This window comes from Haliotis rubra, unplaced genomic scaffold (genome assembly GCF_003918875.1).
Source record: "Haliotis rubra isolate DU_JTF1 unplaced genomic scaffold, ASM391887v1 Scf64, whole genome shotgun sequence".
Classification (NCBI taxonomy): Eukaryota; Metazoa; Mollusca; class Gastropoda; order Lepetellida; family Haliotidae; genus Haliotis; species Haliotis rubra.
This window is the reverse complement of record NW_025767346.1, coordinates 1,345,932-1,367,919: the sequence shown is the minus strand read 5'-3', so window position 1 is coordinate 1,367,919 and position 21,988 is coordinate 1,345,932. Positions and strand designations below refer to the sequence as shown.

The following is a 21,988-nucleotide window of genomic DNA, read 5'->3' as shown; positions in this document are numbered from 1 at the left end:
CAACGTATTCTCGTACTTCAACAAACGTATTCTCGTACTTCAACAAACACATATTCATATTTCAACAAACACAGTCACATTTCAACAAACTTATGTCCATACTTCATTGCATATCCATGGTTCATCTTGTGCGCTTTAAAGGACGTAGATGCATGCTTCATCAGGGCTTTAGTTACTGCATATATTTTCATTGATGAACACTTATCCTTATTTTAACAAACACACATGCATTTTTCGACACACGTATATCACTATTTGGCGAAATTCATAGCCATTTGTCAATACACCGACATCCATACTTCATCAAACGTAAATCCACACTTACAAAAATGCTCATCCTTACTTCAATGACAGACCCGTGAAGATCCGGGTTAGAATTGGTCTTCAGTAACTAATTCAGTTAATAATTGAGTCAGGGTCAGACAACCCAGTGATTGACAGCATGAGCACCGATCAACTCAACTGGGAAATGAGCACATACATCAACCAAGTCAGCGAGTCTGGCCTCCCAATCTTCATGGGTTTTGTGCAGGTCTGAGCAAGGAGCAAATCATATCATGACAGAAAACAAAGAAGTAAATGTTTATATAACATTATTTTATTCTTAAACGTGAACGATAAGCGCATGTGCCTGTTGTAGTCTTGAAGTACAAACAGGGAGTTAGAAGAGTCAAGAAAAGCACAGGATACTCGCATTCCAGCAAGAACCTGTATGCAGTCAACAACGTTGTTGTCAGTTACAGAGTGCAGTTGACAACAAAGACAGCCTATCAAGGGGAATAACTAGTTTTTAAATAAAATTTGAAAATGGATTTGAATGACATATTTCGCAGCGCACCCAAGAGTCTCATCATGGGATTTTAGTTTAACTTACTGGCAATCAATGTCATCAATACTAAAATGTGCATTTGGCCAATGTTACCAATGCAGTTTAGTTTGGGGGTAATGTAGTTTACATGTGACTTAACTTAATAAATCACAATGTAACCGTTTAGATTTTTGGCCTTTCTAAATATTTATTGTACATTTCAAGTGATATTTCTTCAATGTAGGTACTGGGAGGATACTGTACCTGTATATATGTCTTGAAATTATTATTGTTAATGCAATAAAACTTTAATTTTCATTGCGAAATTTTGCACCTGAAATACATAAAAAACACAACTGTTTGACTGTTACATCTGCACGTGCAACATATACATAGCTTTGGTCCAAAGCAGTAAGATTTTTGCACGTGCCAAATATGATTTTAGTCTTTCAGTTGTATTTTGCACGTGCAAAACATGCTTGAGAAACATTTGGGACATTTTGCACGTGCAAAACATATTTTCAGTCCCCCTCTGACCCGGGGTCGTCAGTCAGGAAGGGGGACTGATGATATGTTGACTGAAACTAGATGATATATACATATAATATGATATATATCACAGCCGATATAACACCACAATGTATGAATGCATTCAAACACATCTCTACCTCCTGTTTTCAATACCTGTCCATGCCCTAACCATGGCTGTTGGTAGAGAGAATTACAGGAGAGCATCATATTAATCCCCAATGGCATCGTTCATGACACATCATTACCCTCTTAACCACTAACAATTGATATTATTAAACTTTCAATCTAACAAACACTGTATCGAATACAGTTTTCTCATGTACCTCTCCAAAGAGTTACTTAATCTCTAAACATGAGATCACTGTGTCTCATCACTGCATGGCTTAGTCAATACTATCTATGAACCAGAGAGAAGTGTGAGGTTAATTAAATCGTCCAGCTTTGTATATATACATTCTCCTAATTAACAATATATTAACTATGTTAACAATTTATACCTGATAAACATTACCTGAATACAAATGACATATATCTATTCAATTTACATAACAGCAAAAAGAGTGTAACCGAAAACAAGACATTTTGGTATATGTCCTGTTTTGGATTTTCCTTTTTTGATTTCCTTCCAATATTTGGAAAAGTCAGCTAAGGCCATTATGACAAAGGCGTATTTGCTGTTAATACAGAAGAATTGTGCAAGCAGGTATTGTTTTCCATTGTGTTGTACTTGATCTTGTAATATGGCATACATCATATAAGTGGACATGCCATAACAATAACAAAATGGCAATTCAATTTTCTGAACAGCCTGTCCTCATGCTCATACCATTTCCTGGAAAGAGAATAAATTTCACGGCATAACCTTCTCTTGCACGATGTAAGAGTGTGCAGACCCTGTAATCCAGTTTTATGTGTCTACACACTGTCTTATCCCATGCTCTTATACGGTCTACTTATGAAGCAATTCTATCTTTATCCATCTTTACTATCAACTCTGAAGGTGATGAGTATATATGATGATTAACAATGACACATTGTCTATGAACAACACTGGTGATATTGACACGCTATGTCCTGCTTCCTTAGAAAAATATTGCTTGATCCTCTTATGACGTGATTCATTTGAGCAAATGCCATGGATTGTTGGGTTATTACGATTGCATTTAACTCTAGGACGAAACATGACCGTTCATGTAGAATATGTGTAGACTATAGACAAATAAACCATAAACAACGAAAAACAATTATCCCTCAAATGGCATATATTTCATATATGAACACGTATTTGTACATTTCTCAAATCAATACCAGGAAGGGGTCCACCTTATAAGATATGACGCATGTAACAACACTGGAGGCATTTATCATATTAAACATAACAAAATGTCCCTTTTAACTAGTAGGAAGCTTTGATCGCTGAAAGAATTGTCATTATTTCATTTTTCTCATTACTCGAACTGCGATCATGGTTCTATTTGGACTTATCTATTTCGGCAATTCATTTCATTCATCTACAGTTTATATAACCGTCATGTTTGAAAAACATCGTGAAGCCTGATGTATGAAGATTTCTATGTTGTTGTCCACACCCAGGGAACTGGTTTACATAACAAAATGATATGTTACCTTTATGAATAGTAAATATCTGCCTCCAAGCGTTGTTCAAACAAGTTCAAATACTTTCATTCAAATATATGCCATTTGATGATGCATTTTCACATAACTTAAAAATGTAACTGGTAATCGTACAAATATGCAACTCCAACCTTACATCCATGTATTGTCATAACAAAATGCAAGTCTGAAGGTTAGAACAACAGTCCTGCATTATTAGCAGGTGGTGACGGCAGTCATGGCAAATCTGGATCCACAAACGAATGCATAATTGCCCATACTATACTAGTTTCTAGTATAACACTAACACAGATTCATGTTCCTCAACCATAAGTGTCCATACAGCTAAGGTGTCAGGCAGTTATGTCCATTTGGCATGACCTTCAAATAAGTCTCTGGTTGATTCCCCATGATGAATTCACACAAACATGATTATTCTTGGACAAGAACCATTCCAGATCACTTGGCCCTTTTCACTGCAACAGGGGTCATCTGGAGCAGCGTCAGGTCATAGCAAGGTGAAGGGCACATTTTTTCAAAGTTCAAGGTCACAGTCCAGTTATTTGCATGGTTGAACAAGCAGTTTCTTGAAAGCCTTTCGAAATTCAGGGTTAAATATTGTGTAGATAACAGGGTTCAAAAAACTGTTCATGTAACCCAACCACACAAAAAAGCTAAATAACATTGGGTCAAGGTTACACACAGGGTGATTTTCAAGGTCATATCGTATGCAGATGGCGTTGATAATGTTAAGTGTAAAGAAAGGCCACCAGCAAAGTAAAAATACACCTGAAAACAGAAAAAGAGCATATTACTATTAATTAATTACATATTTGATCATTATATTTATCATACAAAGGTCAAGTATCTCGCAAAATATTAGATCTCGCTGCACTACCTCATCCATTCCACAAAACTGACATTTATCATTCACCCTTAAAGGTCAGCGGTGGGGATTAAATTCTGCATTAGTGAAATATCAGTCTACAAGACAAAGACGTTTATTTTATACGGGATGCAGAATTGAACTGTGCTTATCAATGTATAGTAGGTTCACTAATCCACCGGCTCTCATTCGCCTAGTGTTTCCTGCTCTACGACACAAGCCATTCATTTAACACTCCTCTCCAATCAACATTGTGTACACAGAAGAAGGAAAAACCTTATCTTCGAACAAGTTATCAGATGTTGCTAGACTTTTGCTCTTAGACCATTGAACAGTATGTGTGATGTGTACCAGGATAAATCTAGAGACCCTATAACTCTTTGGGGCAAATGAGGGTTAATAGGGTCCACATTGCTTGACAATTGAAATGTACATGACTGAAATACTTACATTTTGTGGCAACTTATGAACTGATTTACCTAGTTCTTTGTATTTGTCATTTACCATAGTTATATCAGTCATTTACCATAACTTATAGTGAATGTCCGATCTATACCAGCATTCTATGAATGTCATTTACCATAGGTCTATGAATGTCATTTACCATAGGTCTATGAATGTCATTTACCATAGGTCTATGAATGTCATTTACCATAGGTCTATGAATGTCATTTACCATAGGTCTATGAATGTCATTTACCATAGGTCTATGAATGTCATTTACCATAGGTCTATGAATCATAGGTCTATGAATGTCATTTACCATAGGTCTATGAATGTCATTTACCATAGGTCTATGAATGTCATTTTACCATAGGTCTATGAATGTCATTTACCATAGGTCTGAATGTCATTACCACATGTCATGAATGTCATTACCATAGGTCTATGAATGTCATTTACCATAGGTCTATGAATGTCATTTACCATAGGTCTATGAATGTCATTTACCATAGGTCTATGAATGTCATTTACCATAGGCCTATGAATGTCATTTACCATAGGTCTATGAATGTCATTTACCATAGGTCTATGAATGTCATTTACCATAGGTCTATGAATGTCATTTCCCATAGGTCTATGAATGTCATTTACCATAGGTCTATGAATGTCATTTACCATAGGTCTATGAATGTCATTTCCCATAGGCCTATGAATGTCATTTCCCATAGGTCTATGAATGTCATTTACCATAGGTCTATGAATGTCATTTACCATAGGCCTATGAATGTCATTTACCATAGGCCTATGAATGTCATTTACCATAGGCCTATGAATGTCATTTACCATAGGTCTATGAATGTCATTTACCATAGGTCTATGAATGTCATTTACCATAGGTCTATGAATGTCATTTACCATAGGCTACGAATGCTTTGTTGATTGGGCCCCTGACTTATTCCCATTTCTTGGTGATTAATTTTATTAGTTGTGTGAACATATATTGCTGGTGAATATTGAGTCGTTAATTGTGCCAGGCAACAATATTATCCCTAACCAAATCGTCTATACGAGCTTCAGAACATCCTAGCACATTTCCTCCTCAGCATACCATGACATACAGTGAGCATGGCTTAATGCCTTTTGGCCATGCTCCTGCAATATCACCACAGAACCCAAGAAATGTGATTACCAAATAGTACCCTGGTTCTTAGGGGTGAGGAGCAAATGCTTTAAGCACTTGGCTACCCCACCGCCCGACAGTGAACATGAAACTGATCCCTGCATATCCATTATCTGGAGGCAGTTTGATTGACCTGCACATAACGTTTTGGTAAAAACACAGACAATCGAACAGACGGAAGCTCAGCCTACAGAATGAAGACAGTCTGATGTTCATATTCCTAACGGGGCGGTGGGGTAACCTAGTGGTTAAAGCGTTGGCTCATTACACCGAAGACACGGGTTCGAATCCCCACATGGGTACAATGTGTGAAGCCCATTTCTGGTGTCCCCGCCGTGATGTTGCTGGAATATTGCTAAAAGAGGCGTAAAAGAAACTCAGTCAGTCATATTACTAACCTACTCAATAAACATGTGTAGATAATGGAATGGACATGAAGATGACGTGACCCATTTCCTGTACAGGCTTTGGAATGTGTTTGTGTTTCTGAAGCACAAAAGTCTACTTAGTGATATGTATAATAATGCTGTGCATTTACCCGTTATGAGTTCATTTTTGAGTTGTTGGAAATATGTGTCCTGAAAATGCAAAGTTAAATATGTAATGAGTGATCTTACTATACCATGACCTTCATGATCAGGTCAGTCTATCTGACATAGTTGTTACATTAACTAAAAACACGAAACGTCAATGCAAGAGAATAACCAGTCTTCATATTCCCTTTGGCATAACGGGCAAAACTTAAAATGATATAAATGGACCTTTGAACATCAGTAAAACATCAGGTGTTTGGCATAATGGTAAGCATGTTCTGACCAGCCCAGCTCCACTACACTGACGCAATTTTTACAAATTGACAGATTATTGATGCTGAACAGCAGTAAATACTCCACGGAAAAGGAACTATTTGCAAGAATGATTTCGGACACAGCAGACAACTAATATATATTTTTCAGCTGAAAATGAAGGGTTGGGATCTAGTACATAGCGAATGAAATGATATGCCTTTTCTAGCAACATTCCAGCAATATCATGGCGAGAGACACCAGGGCTTCTTACTTTTTGGAATCAAATTTGGTCTTCAGTGCGATGAGCAAACGCTTTAACCACGAGGCTACCCCACCGCCCCCTGAACACAGTGAGCAAGGTTTAATAATGTCCACCAATGGTATACACGTAACCTGTAGATATATCCACTGGCACTAATTACCAGAACAGGAATACATTGGAAACAACAACCACCGCTCCTTAATTGCCTCTTTAGTCATCCGCGTGAAAAGTCAACAGCCACTTGAGAATCAGCGCTCCTGAATTAAGTTTCATATCAACCTGGCAATTGCTGTCTCAGTCGGATTTGTCTGCAAGCTCTCAACACTCAACCATTGTGCTCAACACGTGATGTCAATGGAAAGATGAAACCCCACAGAGCCAATGACTATCGTTAAGTATGGTAATGAAAAGTGTTATTTTTACAGCCTCTCGTTGGACCTGTTCCCTTGGGGGCCATCCTTTGTATCTGTCGGGAACACAATGGTATTTCCCATTGTTACGTTCAGACAGTATTATGGCTTCCTTTGTAGGAGGACAAGGCGGTTGAAAATGTAGGACTGTTTGCATGGGCTTCCTCGAATAAGAACCTACTTTATTACAGACTAAAAAGATTAGGAATTGTCATGCTCCTGGTAAGGGAATTTATCAAGCTTATTGACGATACATTGATTCTCAGATCATGGCAGAGATTAGGGAGATTTGACAATGGCTTGTCCACAGGTCTTCATTCTGGTGCCAATTGAGTGGTGATTGAGGGAGTTTTGCTGACCACAGTCCTTTATTCTGGACATTTGAATAAGGAGGAAGTGATTGTAGGGTCCTTGACCACATTTCCTAATCCTGCTGTCGTTAGTGCTTATTTCGTTACATGTGATAGACTGACCATCAGGTTCATATTGGACAACATTTGACGTATTACTTCATGACTCATTTTGTGATTGAGGGGGGCTTTGGAGTGATAAGGTAAAAAGGAAAAAAAAAATGTTATCCAGTTTTAATCAATATATTTAGAAGCATAGATTCTGTATTACCTCTGTTGGTGTTTTCACATAGAAAGCCACAACTAACAACCTCCAAAGCTCTGTACGAAAAAGGAATGATAAATGATCTCATTCTCTCTGTTGCATACACTATCGACTGTGGTAAAAATACAAGACAACCTAAGCCATACGTCTCCTCAATGTTGTGGAGAATGGTCTCGCCTGATGCCCCTCTCAGACTCTCTGCTGGCACTTTAAGTGAAACCCTAAGTCTACACCCGACAGCTTGTCAGGCCGTAGTCCCTTTCCACTTCAACTCTCTGCCTCAGTTAAGCCGAGGTGATCGAGACACAGACAGGACATGTCACCGCGATCTCCCAGCTACAGGTCCATCTGATAGAGACGTGTTGGGTCTGTCATGTTTACACTGCACATGTCTGGTTAATATAAGTATGCCATCAGTGCACCAAATACAAGTGTAAAACGTCAATGCACAATTATAACAAGTTTTCAGACATTTGGCGTTAAGGGAACATAACGTTTAAAATTATATGAGTGGATAATTGAAAATCAGTGAGTGAATATTGTTTAATGCCACATCAGCAACTATGCTACGACCGAGAAATCAATGGAGACACCTGGTGTCATGTCTTACTCTACATGTGAGTGAGTGAGTTTAGTTTTACGCCGCTTTTAGCAATATTTCAACAATATCACCACGGGGGACACCAGAAATGGACTTTGATTCCTCACATGGGTACAATGTGTGAAGCCCATTTCTGGTGTCCCCCGCCGTCATATTGCTGGAATATTCTCCAATGTGGCATAAAACTACACTAACTCACTCACTCACTGTACCTGACTTTGATATTTAGGAGGCTTACATGACAACTAACCCACCTGGTTAAAAAACCGGGAACATCGCCCAGTGAGGTTTCTTTGAACAGTGCACACATAACCTGTGTTGGTCATTAACCAGATGATTTGGAAGAAAGGGTGTCTTGCCAGCTATATCACTGCGTGGAGCGTTATAAGATTAGGAGTGGTGGGGTACCCGAGGGTGAGCTCGTCACGCCGAAAGCAAGGGTTTGATTCCCCACATGGGTACAATGTGTGAAGTTCACTTCTGGTGTTGGAATACTGCTACAAGCAGTGTAAAGTCAAACTTACTCACTATTTTACTCACTTAGAACAGTCTATGCCAACATAAAACCAACACTCTGGACGTAATATCTGTGTGCTGACAAGACAGCAGAATAGTTCTTATCTTTATATACTAACTTAAGATAGATTGATTTCTTGTGTCCCTGCCCAAATATTGTTGAAATATTGATAAAAGCAGTGTAAAATCTTATTCACTGATTTAGAACAGTTTAAAACTTCAGACGTAACATTTGTATGCTGGCAAAGCAGCATTTCAGTTCATTTCTCAGTATAATATCCCATAACTTAAGAAAGATTGATTTCTAGTGCCTATCGCCCAGATATTGTGGGAATATTGCGAAAAGGGGTTTAAAACCCACATTACTCAGCCCCATGTTAAATGGCAAACAAACAAAAAATGGCATGCTTACCTAAAACAATTGCTAACGTCTTCGTGGCTTTTCTCTCACGTTTATTTGACGATCTCTCCTTTCGTTTCCGACTAGTCCTCATATGAAAATTAAATTTTGTCACACCCTTTTTGTGATTTTCCTTCTGATTTTTAGGTCCGGCTGCTCCCGCGGCACGACCACTAGATCGACGTTTCGTTGGCGTGGACCCTTTTGAAGCACCAGGTGAATTGAAGGGCGTTTCTGCTTCCGTTCCAGCACTCTGACCGGAAGTAGTAGCAAGTCCATCAGCTTCCTGTTTCTCCATAGCTTCCGCTACGGGATTGGCTATGAGCTCACCTCCTACATCATCGTTGTGGATTATACCGTCATCGGACCCAGGACTTTTGGGCCCGCTGCCGTCGTTCCCTCCGCTTTCATCTTCGTTGTCATGGGAATGGGAGTCCGACGCGGAAGGAACGTTTGTAACCGACGTATCGTCCACAACCGGAGGCGCCAGTTTATGAGATTTATTAGTGTTATAAGATGCTACTTTACCGTTATCCATCCGAGCCAGCCCCGTGGTTACCGTGGGCTCCGACGGGGCCTGCGTGGCCTGAGTATTTTCTATGACACTCTGGAGCGTTCGTTTATCTACAGTTTTGATCTTTTTGGCTCTCATGGCCTTCCTTGCTCTCTGCCTCAACACCCGGTATATTCTCCAATAGAGAAATATCATCATAAGTGAAGGGATGTAGAATGAACCCATGGATGAATATATGAGGAAGTCCGAGTTAAAGAATGCACACACACCGGCAATGCGTTTGTCGGAGTAGTTGACTCCCAACGCAATAGGCGCGGCGATCGCAACAGATATAATCCAAGTCATTGCAAGCATAATGAACACACGTTTAGAGTTTTTATGCTTCGAATACTTGATCGGTTGAGTTACAGCGATGAATCTGAAACAGAAAAAATAAAAGAAATTACAAAAACGTGGGACCCCGATTATTTAGAAAATAGTGTTTTGGGGTAATAGAGGCCGGACACAAATTATTTTCTCAAAATACTAAATGATGAATCGTATATTATGATAGTGTACGTTGAGCATTTTTGCCGCTTCATTTACCTTTCACATTTAGGATAATATCAGGAAATGTGTAACTTCATTCTGGAAGTTGTGAAGCCCATTTCTGATGTCCCCCGCCGTGATATTGCTGGAATATTGCTAAAGCGGCGTAAAACCAAACTCACACACTCACTCATTCTGGAAGCTGGAGTGAGTGAGTGAGTGAGTCTATTTTTACGCCGCTTTTAGCAATAATACAGTGTCACACCGCAGGCTGGTGTTCCCTCGCCGTGATATTGCTGGGATATTGCTACAAGCAAAGTAAAGCTAAACTCACTCACTCACTCATTTATCTGACTCATTTTAAAGTCATCCTCTATGTAAGTCCTAATATTCACAATTCATGAAGTAACAAGTACATGCAGAGTAGTGTCCCTTCCGTGTACCAGAATCCTATGATTGTGGCTTCAGGTGACATACCCTTGACATGTAAGCATCATACGCTTGTTGGCGTATTTCAGTATAGAGTGAGTGAGTTTAGTTTTACGCCGCCTTTACCAATATTCCAGCAATATCACTGACACCAGAAATGGGATTCACACATTGTACCCATGTGGGGAATCGAACCAGGGCATTGGGCATGGCGAGCGGGCGCTTTAACCATGCCCCTTCCGTTTAGAGGAAAGTATCTATAACCTGCGCTCCTTAGACCTTCCCGCCATATACTACACGATTCGGCTCTCGAGGACCGATGGGGTAGCTCAGTGGTTAAAGCGTTCGCTCGTCATGTCGAAGACCCGGGTTCGATTCCCCACATGGGTACAATGTGTGAATCCCATTTCTGGTGTCCCCCGTCGTGATATTGCTGGAATATTGCTAAAAACGGCGTAAATTTAAACACACTCACTCTCGTTATTGGTAGTTCCAAACTGCGGGGGTAGTTTAAAAATCTTAGATGAAATTACAGCAATTTGTCAATTGTCAAAAAGATACAAAGGTTGTTAAAAATTCATCAATTCGTTGACAGTTGTCTGTCACGACAGTCAAACATTCAAACGAGATCCTTGTGGAATAGATAGCGGTTGCAAAGCAGAAATGTCGATAATGATAATTACGCTATTTTTTTCATAACAATCGATCCCATCACCTGTTTAACTATCGATTAGGAAATATCGATTAAGTTGCAGAAATTCTCAGACCTGCTTGTCCCTGTTGTACATTGCAAATGCCAGAGTTAATTAAACTAAAGAAACGTTTACCACATGTCCAACAGTAAATTTCCCGTAGGAGCTCACAATCAATTTTTTCTAGTATCCGGTAGATATGTTTTAACTCATTTGTGATTTTGCGTCTAAATCAATTTGTCATTTCAAACGCTACCTGACAGACTAGGACGAGAGCAAGTAGAGAATGACAGAATTGATAAAATATATTTTTAAAAGAATTCCCCACGGTGCGTGACACTGATGAGAATTCACTGTAGGTGAAATATGTACAGAAAATAAAACGATGGATCCGTCGCACGTATTTCTGTGCTGGCTTTGATTAACACTCCTATTGTCTGTTTTTAATAGCTGAGATATCACACATCATCGCGTTCTGGAACTGAATCTTTATTTGCATACATAAAATATTTGAATTGCCAAACCATTTGCTTTTTAACTTAATAAATGTCTAAAACATTTGGCAATCTTCAAGAAAGAATTAATGTTTATGATTCTTTAAGGCCTGACATACTCATTTATTTAGAAACTAATCGTTTTCTTTAAAGATATCGCAAAAAGATCCTCATTTGTACGTTGTCCTGTTTCAACCATCCCATACTTGTGCATTGTGTTTCTCTCGAAACAAACTTAGTCTGTAGCCAGTTAATGACATACAATTATGTTTAGAAAATGAAATTAAAAAGAGAATGTAAAATATAACTTTGTGTAAATTAGAAATTTGGGGAACATGTTTTATTATAGACGTTCCATCTTATACCAAATATTTTCTACCTGTCGTTTCTTTAACTTGGTCAACTTGACAGCTGCAGGTATGGCAATAAGGATACTGCAGGGGAAGTTATTGTCCGTGCGTTTTCAGTCCCCACGCCTTTTGTTTTACTGGCGAATCCGTGAAATCGTGTAATACGATACATTCTAAATATATCTATCGTGAGGTCGTGATCTGTTCAATATAGCAACAGTGTTTCGTGATACGATAGGTATATCTACAGTCAGGTCGTGATACGATAGGTATATCTACACTGAGTGGTGATACGATATATATATCTACAGGGAGTCGTGGTACGATAGGTATATCTACAGTGAGTGGTGATACGATATATATATCTACAGGGAGTCGTGATACGATAGGTATATCTACAGGGAGTCGTGATACGATAGGTATATCTACAGTGAGTCGTGATACGATAGGTATATCTACAGTGAGTCGTGATACAATAGGTATATCTACAGTGAGTTGTGATACAGTAGGTATATCTACAGGGAGTCGTGATACGATAGGTATATCTACAGCGAGTCGTGATACGATATATATATTTACAGTGACTTGTGATACAATAGGTATATCTATAATGAGTTGTGATACAATAGGTATATCTACAGTGAGTTGTGACACAATAGGTATATCTACAGTGAGTTGTGATACGATAGGTATATCTACAGTGAGTTGTGATACGATAGGTATATCTACAGTGAGTCGTGATACGATATATATATATCTACAGGGAGTCGTGATACGATATACATATCTACAGGGAGTCGTGATACGATAGGTATATCTACAGTGAGTTGTGATACAATAGGTATATCTACAGTGAGTTGTGATACGATAGGTATATCTACAGTGAGTCGTGATACGATATATATATCTACAGGGAGTCTTGATACGATATATATATCTACAGGGAGTCGTGATACGATAGGTATATCTACAGTGAGTCGTGATACGACAGGTATATCTACGGTGAGTCGTGATACGATATGTATATCTACAGTGAGTTGTGATATGATAGGTATATCTACAGTGAGTCGTGATACGATAGGTATATCTACATTGAGTTGTGATATGATAGGTATATCTTCAGTCAGGTCGTCATGCGATAGGTATATCTACAGTGACTCGTGATATGATAGGTATATCTACAGTGAGTCGTGATACGATAGGTATATCTGTAGTCCGTTGTGATATGATAGGTGCATCTACAGCTAGTTACGATAAGTATATCTTATACGATAAGTATATCTGCAGTGCCATGTGATACGATAGATATATAGTGGCGCCATGTTATTATATCTCCGAAGAAAAATTACGCCGCTTGCCATCCCTTTGTCCATTACCTATCAGTGCCTAATTACCAATCAGGGCTGTTTACCCCTTGACCTCCTGGTTCCTGTTTGTCCATTGTTTGACCACTGCACCAGCACCAATAAACTACTGAAGCCTATTTCTGGTGCCCCCATCCGGTTTGATTTTACGCCGCTTTTAGCAACATTCCAGCAATATCAAGGCGGGGGGCACCAGAAATGGGCTTCACACTTTGTACCCATGTTGGGAATCGAACCCGGGTCTTCGGCGTGACGAACGACCGAGAGTGATAAGTACTTACCTATCTACACTAATGGCGGTTAAGTTGAGGATGGAAGCTGTACATGCCATGACGTCAGCAGCGACCCAGGCGTCGCAGAGTATGTCACTTAGCAACCATATGCCACTCATCACCTGCAAAATAATCAAAAAACAGGTGTAATTCAAAGGTCTGATACGATTACAATGATTATGTACTGATACTCGTGAGAGTATTATAATTCATACATATATATTTGAGTAACGTGTTTTTAGCGGCATTCTAGAAGTTGGTGGTATAGAAATGATGATGATCATCCATAAATTCTTTTCCTCTCTTGAGTACATTGGTTGCATTTACTCCTTTGTGAGTGAGTGAGTGAGTTTGGCTTTACGCCGTTTTAGCAATAATAATAATAATAATAAGGTTGCTTGTATAGCGCTTAATTCCATACACATGTATGCTCGGAGCGCTTGTCAGAGTAGCACAGGTGGAACACAAAGTGCTAGTTAAATAAGAACGTCTTGAGCTGACGTTTGAATTGGGTTTCTGATGGTGAAGTTTTCAATTCCATTGGAAGAGCGTTCCAGAGCTGTGCCGATACGTTGGAGAATGACCGACATCCCAAAGGTTTTCAATTTTGTCCGTGGAATGACAAGATTGTGTCGCGAACATGATCTGAGTATTCTGGCTGGATGGTACTCGCTGATCAATTGACAAAGATAGCTTGGCGCTGTTCCATTGACACATTGGTAGGTATGTGTCAGGACTTTGAACTGGATTCTCTGCTGGATTGGGAGCCAGTGCAGGGACTTAAGAACCGGTTTGATGTGGCAGTGCTTTGGTGATCTGGTTACAATCCTGGCAGCTGTGTTCTGGATCCTCTGTAGGCAATATTCGAGCCATATCAGGGCGGGGGACACCAGACATGAGCTTCACACATTGTACCCATGTGGGGAATCGAACCCAGATCTTCGGCGTGACGAGCGAACGCTTTAACCATCAGGCTACCCCACCGCCCCTTACTCCTTTGTGAATAGAATTTGCGTCAGATGACGGCGTGTCTGTTTATTGTGGGAGAAACTCCCGAAGTGATGCAGGTCACACACGTTTCACGAGCATGACTATTTGCGGATAAACCAACACAACATTACTCGCAAATCTGAGATTCGAACTCATCTGGTTAGCCAAAGGGACGCGACTCTGGTCAGCTAAACATTGCGTCGATTTAGATTACTGTGTCACCCATTCCCACATACATGTACCTGTCACGTTATTATAAAATATATCACCTTTGACATATTCAGTGTATTTTTCAGATTTGAAAATACAATGTAAGATATCGCTACGAATGTCCAAATATGCTCGGAAAACATATTTCAAGTGTCAATTCCATAATATGCTAAACGTGCACGGACAAATGCTAAACTTGACATCGTCGCATTGATTTGCCCAAAAGAAAGAAGTTAATCTGAAAAATACGATTTCACCGTGATCACCCCACCCCATCACACTACATTAACACCCCACAACCCCACCCCCACGCCCCCACCGCCCCACCGCCCCACCGCCCCACCCCTTGTTGTAACAGTAGAAACATAGCAATAAGAAATACCTCGTACAGCAACAGTGAGTGTAGTTTTACGCCACTTTCAGCAATATTCAAGCAACATCACGGCGGGGGACACCACGAATGGGCTTCACACATTGTACCCATGTGGGGAATCGAACCCGGATCTTCAGCGTGACGAGCGAACGCCTTAACCATTAGGCTACCCCACCGCCCCAAGTACAAGAACGAAGAAGTAATGAATTTGCAAATTTTTCCATTAATCATTTCCTATGGCATATATCCACATGTTTATCATCGACAAAACGGACTTCACGAACAAAACAAAAATAAAAATGAAATGTGTAATCTGTAACAAAAACTGTATGATGAATACATTGTTGCGTGTGAGCACATCAAACACAACCATTTTTCAGTTGGATACAAATTACTCCTATGTGATCAATATCTTCGTGATTTGACACCGCAGTGAAAGTCAAACTAATTATTCTCAACGAAAATAAAATAAAGATTTTTTCGCTTGCCTCCGGCGAGTACAAGTGCTCATGAAAGTATGTAGACCCTTTTACCTGACTGAGAATATAATCTTTAAAGTAAACCACATTTGACTCCAGTATGATTTGCGGGGAAGGCTGATCTTGCGACAATGACAAAGGGTTGAAAACATACTGAGAAAATATGTCCCGGACGAGTGCAAGTCCGCGCTTCACGCGTGCGCCACGAGAAGTAATATTTGATGAAAGGGCTTTATTTAACGTGTGCATTTCACTGAAATCGACAAGGATCAAGCCTTTGTAATCATCGCCGCCTTTGATATTTTCTTTTCCGAGAACATTCATATGTGATCACGCTGCGAACCTGATATTGGGGAAAAATAGATTTTATGACAAAAAAGCATGATATTTGAGATGAAACGTACGAACATGCATCATATGTGTTAGTGGTTGAAAAACAAAAAGAAATATAAAAGGTATCTTCGCTCGTCAAGGCTGATGTTTGACAGACTGAGGGCTATTTCCATGTCATATATCCCTGTCATGTCAATATCAAGAGTCCAATGACTGAATCTGTGGATTTGGATAATAAAGACTCAAAGTTCAAATCACACAGATCATGATGCTCATCCTTTCTTTGGGATATTATTGCGTTAATTTTTATGACTAATATTTCTACATAAAAATTGTCAAAATATTGATTTTGGATGATGTCACCTTGGCAACGATATGTGTTATTTTTAATGAAATGCTTTGTTGACGTTGAGTATTAAGAAAACCGTGTTGGTGTGTGAGGCGAGGTTTAGCGGGGCAGGGTGGGGCGGGCCAGGTGAGGTGGGTGAGTGAGTGGCTTCGGTTTTACGCCGCTTTTAGTAATATTCTTTTTCTTTTGGGTTCAAGTGAGAACGACAAATGATTAAATATCTCGAAATTGGTATAAGTGCAAAAAAAATAAATAAGACACATGGTCCTGAAACCTCTGTACCGAACATGATCTGAAATCTGACGTCTACTGATCGATCGCGGAAAAGTTGTTTAAGAAATTATCATGTGATATTGTGCTATTTTCACGCTTCACACCGGGGGGTGACAAACGGAACAGCAGCAGCACACATTCAGGTGCAACTCAGCACAGCCAGGTGTGAAGACCCCAGCTCGACAGGTGGTGGTGGAATTGGGTTTAACGTCGTGCTTGAGAATATTTCGCTCATATGACGACGTGCATGCGTGTGTATGTGTATGTGCGCCTGCTTGTACTAGCCCAGACTGAAGCTGGTTTTATAGTGCTAGCCCACTGAGATACCATGCCGCAGTGAAGCATGAATACCCCACTCAGACACATTATACTGACTCCGAGCCGACCAGTCCTTGTTGTACCCATTAATGCCGAGCGCCAGGCAGGGACCAACAAGTACCATATTTTAACGTCTTTTGGTATGACGCGGTCGTCAGATAGACATCCCGGGGACACCAGAAAATTGGCCTCATACATTGTACCCATGTGGCGGATCGAACCCGGGTGTTAGGCGTGACGGGCGAACACTTTAACCACTACGCTACTCCACCGTCCCTTCTTTTAGACGTATGATCAGCACATGCAGATATCGGGAAACTCAGGCAGCTTCTTTGTTAAGTATAACAAAGGGCACTATGATTATCTCAATAGTACTTTCCTACTCTTTCACAAAAAGGTTCGCCTGTCTCCATTCTCTATTTTTAAAACCTCTCAGGGAACCGGAAATGAGTTCGAGATGTTGGAAAATACATTATAGTAAGACCGCTTTTTTGTCTGTTCAATTTTCTTTTTTGTCATATTTGTAATGAGACAAATGACTTTTCGCATTATACTCTAATCTTTTATATCAGAGCAAATGTCTTTTCTAATGCGCCCATCACATGGTGGTATTGGAATTGGCCGGCTGGATTAGCGAGACCTCCGCTATTTCATTAAAATATGTTTGTGAGCTCTATATCCTTAGGAATCAGAACGTAAGCATGAGTGAGTGACGTTTTACGCCGCTTATAACAATGTTCCAGCAATATCAGGGCGGATGACACCAGATATGGGACGAATAATGTCGTATAGTACGCATTCTGACATGCTCAACGACATTAACTCACTGACGACTTAGTTTAGTTTTACGCCGCTTTTAGCAATATTGGTACCACGGCGGGGACACCAGAAATGGGATGTGCCCATGTTGGTCGGCGTGACGAGCCAACGCTTTAACCACTAGGCTAAATTTCAACAATACGCTGGTGAATGAACAAACTGGTTTTCATTGTAGCCCACGGCGGGAGAATCGAAACCGGGTACCCATGTCGGGAATCGAACCCGGGTTTCGCGTGACGAGCGAACCCTTTAACCACTTGGCTACCTCACCAGCCCACTTTAACATTAACCGGTTATAATTTTTGACTAAATGCCGCGTTGAACAGAACTGATGTGGAAGAAAAAACATTCAAATTGTATAAAATACATTTTGGAACAGGTATTGTCCGTTTACTCCGGGACTCCATTGATAGTGTAGTGGAAGGGAACGTCCGTTCGGATAGTTGTATGTCTGTGTTCGAATCCCACCGTGTCGCAACAAAACAGATCCGTGAAGATCCGGGTTAGAATATTGATCTTCAGTAACCCATGTTTGTCCTAAGAGGCGACTAACGGGATCGGGAGATCAGGCTCTCTTGACACATGTCATCGAATCCCAACTGCGTAGATAGATGTTAATCACTGGATTGTCTATCCCAGACTCGAATTATTTACAGACCGTCGCCACAAAGCTGGAATATTGCTGTATTAAACAACAAACAACGATCCAGGTTAAAATTGTTTTTCGCAACCCATGCTTGTCGTAAGAGGCGACTAACGGGATCGGGTGGTCAGGACCGCTGCCTTGGTTGACACAATGTCATCGTACCTCAATTGCGTAGATCAATGTGCACGCTGTTGATCACTGGATTGTCTGGTCCAGAGTCGATTATTTACAGACCGCCGCCATAAAGCTGGAATATTTCTGAGTGGAACATTAAATAACACACAAACAAAACACTTTAAAAAATGCTTCCTGTTTTAACCGTGTTTTGCGCTCGGGGTTAAGGGGATTAAACTTCGTTCGGCTCGGATTCAGCAAACAGAATCTTAGTGAGAATCCATGTTACAATGTATTTAAGTCCACCAGCACCTGGTATTAGTGCGGACTTCGTCCAGACACACACAGACAGGCGCTACGAGCCTTCCGAAGGGCAGATCGTGACAGCGATTACACCCCGTCCTCTCTTGACGAAACACAACAATGCAAACGCGAGGAAAAAGTTATTCAGTAATTACGACGCCTTGCTATTGCGTGGGGACGAACAATTTCACATCCATGTTTAGACGGACTGTCTGGGCGTCTCCAATTTCGTCAACATCAAACGAAATCATATCTTAGCATCCCTCTCTGAAAATGGAGCAATTTTCTCATTTTGTGTAATTGTGTCTTTCACGGAGGCGGACGCACGTTTATGCTTCTTGAAGTCTCAAAGACAGCGGTGAGGTCGAACGAGCGCCATTTTGCTTTTTGGTCACCTCGATGAGTAATTGCCGTCAGGGAATCCCAAAACTCGGTGTAATGCATATTGTTACAAACAAATATCAAAGTATTTGTTGTTGGTGTCTATGAAGGGTTGTATAGGGGGGAAAAAGCGAAGGTAAATCGTTTTTTATTTCAATGTTTTTTCGTTTGTTTGCGACGGATGTCGTACAGGTTTTTACATGTTCCCCTCTTCAACAGAATATAAACTTCCGAATGGTTGCCTGCCAAAGAAGCACGTATTTGTAGGTCTAGGATCTTTGTCTACTGTCTACTAGACAGGGGAGGGTTGAAACACAACAGAAGTCGTAATTGTGGAGAGACAAGACTTTTTCCATGAATTTGAATTCTTTGATGTGACGCACCACGACAGGACTCTCGTAAGCCCTAAGATCTCGTAACTTTTCTCGTAGCATTACTCTCTATGTTACGTGCAGGATAACTCCACGCGTTTGTTAAACACCAGGAACCTGAGCGGTCGTAACCGGATACTGACGCGACCAAATACCTTAGGAAGTTATTTCCGGTGACTTCGTTTATTGAGTGAGTGAGTGAGTGAGTGAGTTTGGTTTTACGCCGCTTTTAGCAATATTCAAGCAATATCACGGCGGGGGACACCAGAAATGGACTTTCACACATTGTACCCATGTGGGAATCGAACTCGGGTTTTCAGCGCGACGAACGAACGCTTTAACCACAAGGCTACCCCACCGGCCCCATTCGTAATATAGCAGTGTAGATTCTTGCTCATACTATCAGTCACTAGGCTGTTTAGGCTGATTTTAACGTTCATGAAATCCGGGTCAGTAATACAAAAATACAATTAATTCGTTTCTTGTTCACCATTGGGTAAATCTAGCATCCTAATTATTTCATTTGTCACGGGTATCTGAGTACTAGCAGTAGAATTGACATAGCATACTATTATGTGATGCATATTTGCTGCACATAATCATGTCTGTCATGTTAATAAGAAACTTCTCACTTGGCGGGCTTGTAATGCATATACATGTAGTTGATATACCACAATTACTTATTACTTGTTTTGATACATGATAATAATCAAGCTTATGAATGTTTGTGTCGGATTAGCAATAATCTATTATTGGACGAATGAAAATTAATTTAGAGTTGGGCAGAGAAAAGAACACAGAGAAGGTGGCTGCAGTCCTAACCCTAGAATTGACATCGCCAGTGGTGTCTGAAGGCTCCAGCGGCAAAAATGAAGAACTTGCAATTGCGACACCGGCATCAACAAGATGCTTTCCAACCACCTAAAGGTCTTAGAAATAGGATGGAATGTCTAAATGTACATTCAGTGTCTCCTGTAGTCACCCTGTTTGGGACAAGAACATCTAAATTTGTTGTTTCTGAGTTCTCTATGTCCATGTGGTGTTAGGGTAACTGTGGATTGAAATGAGTTTATTTTTATATTTCAATGTATCATAGATAAAACCTTGACCCTAATACATTCAAATATATAATACACACTCATTTCAGCGCTACACTTAATTTGATTGAATAATCATAATTTAATATGGACATATGGTAATCCCCTGAATACTAATGATTGAAACCAAATGAATCAGCAATGGAACCTCACTTAGGAATCTGCGTAACGGAAACGCACTGGAACCATACAGGAATCCTGGGTAACGGAAACGCCTGGAGCCTACAGGAAAAAGGGTAAGCATGGAGCCCCTTACTGGAAACTGGAGTAACTTGGAAACGCACTGGAGACCCTCACTGGAAACTGGGTAACGGAAACACGATTATTAACGCGCGGCCGTCGACCCTTGAAGATCCGGGTAAGATTTGGTCTTCAGCAACCCATCAGCTTGTCGTAAGAATCGACTAACGGGGTCGGGTGATCAGGCTCGCTGACTTGGATGACACACGCCATCGGTTCCCAATAGCGTAGATTGATGCTCATGGTGGTGATCACTGGATTGTCTGGCCCAGACTCGATTATTTACAGACCGCTGCTATATAGCTGGAATATTGCTGAGAGCGGCGTCAAACGACAAAGCAAACGTGCGGCCGTCTGATATCGACAATATCGCTGAGTACGGCCGTATACACATCCCTGACGTATAATGTTACGTATTCGTATAAAACAGCGACCTATCCAGCACGTACATATCGTGTACGCACATTGATTTCTGTTGTACGTTTAACACAGCAGCAGCATATACTTGCGTTACCTGCAACCCGACTCGACATCAGAGTGAGTGAGTTGAGTTAAGTTTTACGCCGCACTCAGCAGTATTCCAGCTATATGGCGGCGGTCTGTAAATAATCGAGTCTGGACCAGACAATCCAGTGATCAACAGCATGAGCATCGAACTGCGCAATTGGGAACCGATGACACGTGTCAACCACCCGATCCCGTTAGTCGCGTCTTACGACAAGCATGGGTTATTGAAGGTTCATTCTAACCCGGACCTTCACGGGTCTCTCGACATCAGAGTTCCACCAAGCTGTGTTTAATAGGTACTTATAAAACAGTATTGACTGTAGTTTAGAATAAAGTGAAGATTAATGAAATACTTCCTTCCCCAAATCATTGCATTTATTTCAATGTTAAACTACGAAGCAAGTGATTGAGTGCTGGAATATTATTGCTAACCGCGGCGGGAAAACTTACTCACTTACTCATGGTCAATTACAAATTATACTGTCAG

At 40.5% G+C, this 21,988-nt stretch overlaps 1 protein-coding gene across 3 annotated transcripts in view; it reads right to left on the bottom strand.

The window, feature by feature from the left end:
• Positions 1-582: 582 nt before the first annotated feature.
• Positions 583-21,988, bottom strand: part of LOC124256799 (D(2) dopamine receptor-like) — a 515,592-nt gene continuing 494,186 nt past the window's right edge. For all 3 annotated transcript variants that reach the window (XM_046690756.1, XM_046690758.1, XM_046690757.1), the window contains 3 exons: positions 13,708-13,820; positions 9,068-9,987; positions 583-3,742 (listed from right to left, as the gene is read on the bottom strand). In XM_046690756.1, coding sequence (XP_046546712.1) covers positions 3,513-3,742; positions 9,068-9,987; positions 13,708-13,820 — 1,263 coding nt within the window. In that variant the 3' untranslated portion in view covers positions 583-3,512. The remainder of the gene's footprint in view (positions 3,743-9,067; positions 9,988-13,707; positions 13,821-21,988) is intronic.